Source organism: Populus trichocarpa, chromosome 4 (assembly GCF_000002775.5).
Source record: "Populus trichocarpa isolate Nisqually-1 chromosome 4, P.trichocarpa_v4.1, whole genome shotgun sequence".
Classification (NCBI taxonomy): Eukaryota; Viridiplantae; Streptophyta; class Magnoliopsida; order Malpighiales; family Salicaceae; genus Populus; species Populus trichocarpa.
Window position 1 is genome coordinate 20,163,235 of NC_037288.2, and position 8,474 is coordinate 20,171,708.

Consider the following 8,474-nt stretch of genomic DNA (forward strand, 5'->3'; position numbering starts at 1 on the left):
TTCAGAACTCGTGGGATTAGTCGAGATGTGCGCAAACTGGTCTGTATACCCACATTAATAATAATAAATAAATAAAAAAGTGGGTTTCGTTTTTTTTTTAATATGATTTTGTGATTTGTGTATATTTTATTGTTGTCGTCATTCTTATAAACGAGAACTCCACGGCCTTTGATTTTGGGATCTATTTTGGTAGCATTGCTATACCATCCCTAGCTATGAGCCATAGAGAAGGATCTGGTTTCACAGAGCTGGGAAAAAATTTAAGAACCGCAGCCTGTAGGTCAAGTACAGGGCTATAACTACCAGATCTAGCTAGCATTGTACTTAGGCTATGAACGTCTTTCTCTAAGCCCTTTAATTGTACCTATTGACTTCTCAATCCCATCAAAACTTTGATCACGCTCTGTTCATTATATATTAAAATAATAATTTTTATTTTTAAAAATTTATTTTTAATATTAATACATCAAAATAATATAAAACATTATAAAAAATTAATTTAAAATAAAAAAAATAAAAAATAATTTTTTTTTAAAAGATATTTTTAAAATAAAAAAACACAGGAATTCTTACAACATCTTTTTTTTTGCGCGACTTGGATTCTAAACTCTCTTTCAAGCTGAAAGTCTTGGCAAACGTTGTCCGAAAACTCAATTGAGGCATGTCAGAAACTAAATTTAGATACCCAGGTGTGAGTTTTGTTTTTGTTTAGGATTCATTTGAAAGTTAGTGAATAGTTTAGGGACTAATGTGAAGTTTGTCAATCAATATTGTTAGGTGGTGTTTAGTATTGTGATGATTGTTGTTTTTTAAAGTGTTTTTTATTTAAAAATATATTAAAATAATTTTTTTAAAAAATTATTTTTAATATTAATAATTAAAATATACATATAAAAAAAATTATCAAATAATTTTTGGACTGCGTTCTAAACTCTATCATAGGTAGCACAATTATTAAACCTAATTAATTAAACGTATAAAATTGTCTTGCCAACGATAAAGGTGCCCACAACTAACCTTCACGAATTTTATAAATTGAAGGTCTTACTTTTCTATGCTGACCTATGTAATTTTAAGGAAGTGGTAAACAATTGTCTCGCAATGAGAAGTCTTAGAATGTTATAGAAGCAAACACCGGTACTTATTCTATAGGTTTTTTTATTTATTATTATTATTATTATTCATGTGGGTGTTCGGATCAGCTTATGCGCACCTCAACTAATCTCACGAGTCCTGAAGTTAACGACTATATAAACTTTCAATGGTAATCATATTAGCAACCACAAGACTCGAATCTAAGACCATATAGAGAGCAAACCCCTTGATCCCAAACTTTTACCATATGATCACCTATTAGATGGTTTTTATAGATTTATTTTGAAAAAGAGATAGATAGATAATAAAATAAAAATAATATCCAAACTCATAAAAACAATAATATATATATTATTTTCTCTCTTGTTTTTTATAATTTTATTATGTCTATCTGTTTTGGTTGAGTGATTATTGACAATTACTCCTAGAATACTCTAAAATTTATTATCTCATAACTGTTTTCAATTTAGCATCTGGGTGCTGTGATAAATAAAAATTACCCTGCGTTTTTATCTAGACCTGAATATCAAGAGAGGTACAAAAAAATAATATTAAAATTAAATTTATTCTTGAGCTATTCAGAATCCCAAATTCGACCCCACCTTAGTACCTCAATTAATATTTTTTGCTTTACTGTGATTCGAAGGCCCAATTTCTTGCTACAAAAGAGAAAAGAATCGTTAGGTAGGCTATGAAGTATGAAGTATGACACGACACTGAAAAGAAAAGGACGTGATGAAATTTAGCTTAGCAGACTTTGTTCGTCTGCGAGATTGCGGCGAAGATTATTTTCAAATAGTTTTTTTAAGGTATTTTTTGTGTTAAATAATATATTAAAATAATATTTTTTTTATTTTTAATATTACATATTAAAATAATAAAAAATATTAATCTGAATTTTTTTAAAATAATAAAAAAATACAGTCCAACCACATTTCAAAAATAAATAATTAAACATTATTTATCTTAGTTTGGTAAAGATTAACTTCAAATTAAAGCTACTAATACATCATTAATCATTCTCGCTAACTCTATTAATTATTTTTTACCCTTAATCTTTTTTAAAAAAACAAAATCAAATCGGGTTGCTTAATTTATAAGCACAACAGAATCGAAGAGAGTCTTATAATTGCTAATGCTCGAACTTGATTCATGGGAGTATATACCAAAGGGGAAAACGGCAGCACAACATTCTAGTACGGAATGGATTTTTTTTGGAGGATGAAGGAGGCTATTTTGCTGAAAATCCTTCGATTTCCTAGTTTTCTATGGAAATAGAAGTTTCCTTTTCTTCTACTTTCTGGTCCATTTCCTCCCATGTCGTATACTTTATTGATAATGCTCTCGCTTTACTTGCTTGGAGGTAATGCAAGGTTAGGTTTAGATACACACTGCTTTCTACACCTTAATAAATCCCCATATCTCATGCTTCTCTTGTTTCTTAGCGAGCCCACTTTTTCAAAAATCTTCTTTGATTTTTCTTCATGGAAATCGACGATCTGCCGCTGATATTGCTCTCAAGTTTTCGTAATTTCCAAGTAAACTGATATCCTTCCTCTAAACTGCAATGTTATTAATAATAATAATCTAATATTGACCCCTCTCCACCACTCATAAAACAACAAAATTTATACACATTTTAGGTACCGTGATTCATGCTACATGTGGAGTAGGATCAAGAGTCAAACATGTTTTAATGTTGTCGTGGCCAACAAATACAAAGTAGATTGACCCTTTCTTGCTGCTCCATTCCTGTTTCTTCTTTTGTACATCAAAGGGGGAGGGAGGGATGGATGGTCACTGAGATTCAACATGGAGTAAATAGGTTAAGAGATTGTGCTTCTTTTATGCTCTTAGATTTAAAGGCATTTTCTTTTCCCTTTCTGATGATTCAAGTGCCCTGAACTCAAGTTTATATCATGGCCTGTAACTTGGAACCTGCTTGACATAATTTCGGCATAATTCAAAAAAAAAAAATGATCATAAACATGTTTAGTTAAATCAAGTTTTTGCTTTAAAAATATCGTAGAAGAAGTGAATTCTACATAAACGATAAGCATTCAGAGTTCGACAACAGTTGACAAAGTATGGAGTCGTTGGCATCTTAAACCAGACAACATTAACACTAACGACTAACGAGGAACATTTCATGCCCACACAATTTCATTACTGTTCATTTTTCTACGACAATGCATCACCCATGGGCTCCCATATCACATTAAAGAGATAGATTAACAGCTAATTAATTAGTTTTAAGAGATGAATTAGAAGAATATAAAAAAGGGGATAATCAAATCAGCAATGGAATGCCCTACATTGATATTTTGAGCATGATAGTGGACCTCTATTATGAAGACTTTGGACCAACAAAGTACTGATTGCTGGCTGCTGAAGTAGAATTACTTCAATGTCTGCCAAAATATATGCATATGTTGTCATGATGTGGCCAAGTATGCTGGTGCTAATTAACTCAAGACAGCACCCTTAATCTTGCTCCCTCAGGCAAGTAATCATAAAGTCACTGCTGTTAATTATTGCTAACCCACTCCATCTAATGCTTCAAAATGTTCTTAGGTATTACCACAACTATAATTCTTTAACGAAGAACTTTTCATCTTGAGGCCACCAACAGTGACAACAATAAACAAGTATCGTTCGAAGTAGATATACAGCATTGTTTTTTCAAATGGTACATGGTACATTATACAAAAGAGATGTTACTAACCTCAAAAAGATCGTCCTGATTAGTGCACAGCAAAGTCCAGTGAATGCAGGTAGCTAACAAGCAACCTGCTGATTATTGGATGCACGACATTGGTCGGTGTCCAGAGCCCATTTAGAAGCGGAGCAAGCTATTTCATAATTTGTCATGGACATCTACCGTTGTATTAGATTGATCAAGATGCAGACCATCCCATGTCTTAACTCCAGAAAAGGAGCTTGAAAAGGCATTTCGTTGGCCAGATGAGAAGCATAGATTCCCATTTCTTTGACCATGAAGCCTGAGATTGTTTCGAACAAAAAAAAGATCTTCCATTCTCTGCTCTCCCAACCTGTTTGCTGATTCTCGACATGAGAAGTCACTAGCTTGCCAAATCTCTTCGCACATTGCAACACTTGAAACCTGGCTCAGAACCTTTATGGCTAGTGTTTGTAAGTTGGGTGTTTCAAAACCGAAGTTTTCCCACCAAACAACTGGATCCATTTTATCCCTACAATCCACGGCATCTTCCTCTCCCAAGGATCCTTCCAGACGCCAGTATGAGCTGAGCTGCTCTCTGAGAACACATCTGGCTGTGCTTTCACTCTCATATCTTTCTAGCGTAGCTTTCCAGCCCCGCATTACAGATTTATCCTTTGTTTGACCTTTTCCAATATATCTAGGATTCAGTAAATAACCTGCAGCATGAAGAGGGGAAAATAGAACATCCCACCTGTTCTCAATCAGTCCTTCTAACTGATTCAATAAGCCATCATCAATTGCCTGACTCCTCAAGGCTTCAAGTGCCTGAACCCGCCAGTCATAAACTGTACCAATAACAGATTTGTCAATATCAATTGTAGCAAGCAAACTTACAAAAGGCTCATATAACTGCAACAATAAATCAGCCTTGCTCCAGAACCCATCATCTAAAATGGCAGATTCAACATTTACAACATCCTCTGCCATATTATTCTTCCATTGCTTCCAGTCTTCACTTACAACCACATCCTGGAGTGATTGCCTTAGCTCAAAGACCCTCCGGAGAAAGCAATATGAAGGTGCAAATTTGGCAGAGATTGGATCGGAGAACTCTTTCAAATCTTGACCAAAAGTGCACGAAGAAGTATGTTGATATGTGATCATGCATTGCTCAATTGCCTTGGCACACAAGACAACAGGTTTTATCCATTCCAGTTCGGCCATTTCTTCCATCAACATGAAGACAGAGTGTGAAGTGCAAGGAGACCAGAAGATATTAGGGAACTTTGACGATAAATAGGACTCAAATGATTTGCATGCATCGCCTAGATGTGAAACTATCTGAAGAACATTTGTGGGGCCAACTTCCATAATAGTATCAGCGAGAGCACCAGTAAACACGTGCTCTCCCTCATCAGCATCATTGACATCAACTGCCTTTAAAAATACAAGTCCCCTTGGGCTGGAAATAAATACATTGACATGTTCGCTACCTGATGCACCATCTAAGCGACCGGCACACAGTATTGTGCATCCTGTATGTGGCCATGACTCCCTAACTAGAGCTACTGATTTTTCAATCCTCGCTTTCTCTTTGCTTAAAAAAGAATCAGACAGCTTATCTATTGATGGGAGTTCATACCCAGACCCAAAAGCACCAATTGCTTTCACCATTTCACGAAAGTAAGGAGAGTTGACGATATCAATATTTAATCCATCAGCATAAAAAAATCTAGCTACTATGTCATCTATATCTTCTTTTGTGATGGTTTTCCAGGCAAGAGCTGGCTGAGAAGTCCGAGTGCGTTTACAAGGCTTCCCAATGACAGAATTCTTTTTCTTCTTCTGTGAAACACGCTCCTCTTCTAGGACCTGAAATGCTTCTCGTAAAGACCTGTCTATAGCAGGGCAGCTTTTGACCCCAACACCTGAGAACCCTAGTAGGTGAGCCCTGACACGTGAATAAGACCCATTATATCGTAGATTACAGTGGTTACATTTCCACCTTTTTGTACCACTTCCCCTGTCAAATCCACCAAACACGCTAACATGTTCCCATCCCCACTTATCAGATTCTGATGGCATACTTCCGAGCCTTTTCTGAATACCAAGGAAATGGAACACTGATCTGTTAAAATAAAACATAAGAGAACACCACTGAGAAAAGCATTGCCTGCAGGACATCTACAAGTACCATTAAAGTCCCAATTCCATGCCGGTAAATACATCTAAATAGAATTTATTTTTCCTTTGAAGCAGTAAGTAAGAACGTAGAAAGCAAACAAAAATCTCCAAAAATGAGAAGGACAGCTATCTGGCATTTTACTTCGACTGCTTGGAAAGTTACAAATCTAGTGGCATTTTTGTGTTCCCATATACTGACCTGTGAAGATGCTCAATCATGGACTTTCAGAGAGCTTGGTCGAGTTCGACCACCTCCTATTCATTTTGTATGGAATTCAGGTGGAATCTTTCTTATTTCACTGCTTTCCAAAACTTCTCTTATTTATGGCACATTTCATTCAAAGGATTCTTTTTTAAGTGTTTGATACAATAGACTAACCGCTCGCAAATCAGAAAAAGCAATGGTTGACAAAATTGTCTTTCCGCTCAAACCAGAAAAGATTCAGATACGTGTATAAGAGAAGGAAGCAAATACCATGGAGAACAACGCAAGTTGAATATCTTTGACAGCTCAACTATTTATGTAAATCTATAAGCTGCTAATGTTCTGGCATGTAAAAACTAGCTCTCTAGAATAGCAAAAATTCCAATTGGGCTACAGGAAGCTGAATCGGTGAATGTTATGTCATGATTGTATTATGGCATAATGAAACATAACTAATACTATGATTCAACAGAGCTATAGGCAACAAAATTGGAGAATTTATGTCATTTTTTAGATCACGGAACCAGGAAACATAACTATGCTTCAACAGATCATCACACTAAGTGAATTGAACTTCCTAAAAAGCAGCATGCCATGCAAGGCATTCATGCAAGGCATTCATGCAATGCATCTGCTAAAATGGTACCGATGCTTTACACCATTGTCAATGGCAATATAAAGAACTTCTTTTAAAAAAGAGATTTTTCAATGTAAAGAAGAACTAGCAACTTCTACTAGCTCGTGCTTGGACTTTTAAGTCTGACACTAGTCCGTTCCCTTTCTGCTTCGATTTGTGAAATATAATAGTCTGGGCTTTTCTCCAGTCTGTAATAACTTCTTAGTTGGTACAAACCCTCATCTCTTTCCCTATACTAAAATGAACGAATCTCTTTCTTAGTCGAGATTAGTGAGCTTTCTTTTGTCAGCAGAGGAACCGCGCACCTGTTGGTACCTGAGGAAAGTACTAGCTTAAGCGACAACTAGCCTTTTTATTTCAATAGTAAACTTCTCTACTCGCTCCTGTTAGTGGACCCTCTTATACTGTAGCTCTGCTCATTCCGGGGATGAAATGGCTAGACTACCAATGCTTTACACCGTTGTCAATGACAACATAAAAGAGATTTTTCAATCTAAAGAAGAAACTTCCTAGCACACAATCTCTTCATACTACAGCTAAACTGGTTGTGATGCAGAGGCATCCAAACTAAGTTCCCTGCCCGGCACTCATCATAAAACAGAATTCAGCAAGCTTCTGACTCTAACCCAGGGTTTGGTGTATTTTATACAGGCTAAGTCGTACATTTTCAACTTCAACTTCCCAGGGGTGCCACTGTCTAGTCTGATAACAAACGTAGAACATGTTATTGATGTCCAAAGTTTAAACTATCATTCCTTATCCAAACAAATTTGCCAAACCACACTGATTAAAGGTGCCAGCTTGCGTTCTGTCTACAAGTTAACCTTGGTTCTTGATCAAAGATTGAAACTTAACCAATCTTTTCAGGTGATTCTAATTTCTAACTTGAAAAAGATCACAACTTTACCACTCAACTTCATCTACGTTTAACTCTGATTTTGAAAGCTACAAAAACCCAACAAAATTCCAATCTCTAAAATCATTTTAAATTGGCACTAATCTTTAATCAACCCCCCCCCCCCCCCCCCCCCCAAATTTCCAGCTCTCTTATCTCTTAGTTTGTCTCGCTTTTCCATGACATGAATGGCATAAAGGCAGATATTTTCAAAATCAAAGCGAGCAAAACAGAAATCAAATCAGCAAACAAGTACAAAAATGCAACAACTTTTACAGCCATTCGATATATATATAAAAAAAAATGATCACTTTACCTCAGGAATTTGTTGATTTTTTATATATTTTTGGTGCTGTCGAATCGAAACCTGCGTTTCTTTTACAAGGGTTTCTTTCTGGTAATAAACCTTGAAACGACGATGGGGTTTCCGTTTTTATTCTTTTTTGTTTCTTATCTCTCAGTTTGAGTACTATTTTTCATTAGCAGAATTGGGCTTGGTGTCTCGGAATCGGAGTAGGCCATTGTACTGGTCTGGGCTTCTCCTTATCTTTCATTTTCTGAGCATTGAATTTTACGTTTTGGGCCATTTGATGAGCCTACGGAGTTATAAAATGGGTTGTGCTCTAATTAAATTAATTTTACTTTTCTGAGCATTAATTATTCACTCAAGTGCACTGTATACTCTCTTGTGGACTTATTATTCAAGTTTTTTTATTTTATTTTATTCCTCTAACTTGTTTGTTCGTGATTGCATTTTTTTTTTGCCCAAATCAAA

At 35.6% G+C, this 8,474-nt stretch overlaps 1 protein-coding gene across 5 annotated transcripts; it reads right to left on the bottom strand.

Moving 5' to 3' along the window:
• Positions 1-2,403: 2,403 nt before the first annotated feature.
• On the bottom strand, positions 2,404-8,171 carry LOC112327155 (uncharacterized). 5 transcript variants are annotated; one of them, XR_002981207.2, is made up of 3 exons: positions 8,016-8,171; positions 3,821-5,906; positions 2,404-2,895 (listed from the first exon to the last, which is right to left on the bottom strand). XR_002981207.2 is itself a non-coding variant. In XM_024598723.2 (2 exons), the coding sequence occupies exon 2, from the start codon at positions 5,861-5,863 to the stop codon at positions 3,953-3,955; it is 1,911 nt and encodes a 636-aa protein (XP_024454491.2). In that variant the 5' UTR covers positions 5,864-5,906; positions 8,016-8,171; the 3' UTR covers positions 3,673-3,952. The 5 variants fall into 5 exon arrangements, 2 of the variants coding, with proteins under 2 accessions (XP_024454491.2, XP_024454492.2); XR_002981206.2 differs by having other exon boundaries at positions 2,404-3,033; XR_002981208.2 differs by lacking the exon at positions 2,404-2,895 and adding an exon at positions 3,344-3,506.
• Positions 8,172-8,474: the final 303 nt, after the last annotated feature.

What these genes read in the sequence shown, in the direction of transcription:
- LOC112327155 (XM_024598723.2), bottom strand. Translation starts at nt 5,863, where the DNA reads ATGCCATCAGAATCTGATAAGTGGGGATGGGAACATGTTAGCGTGTTT.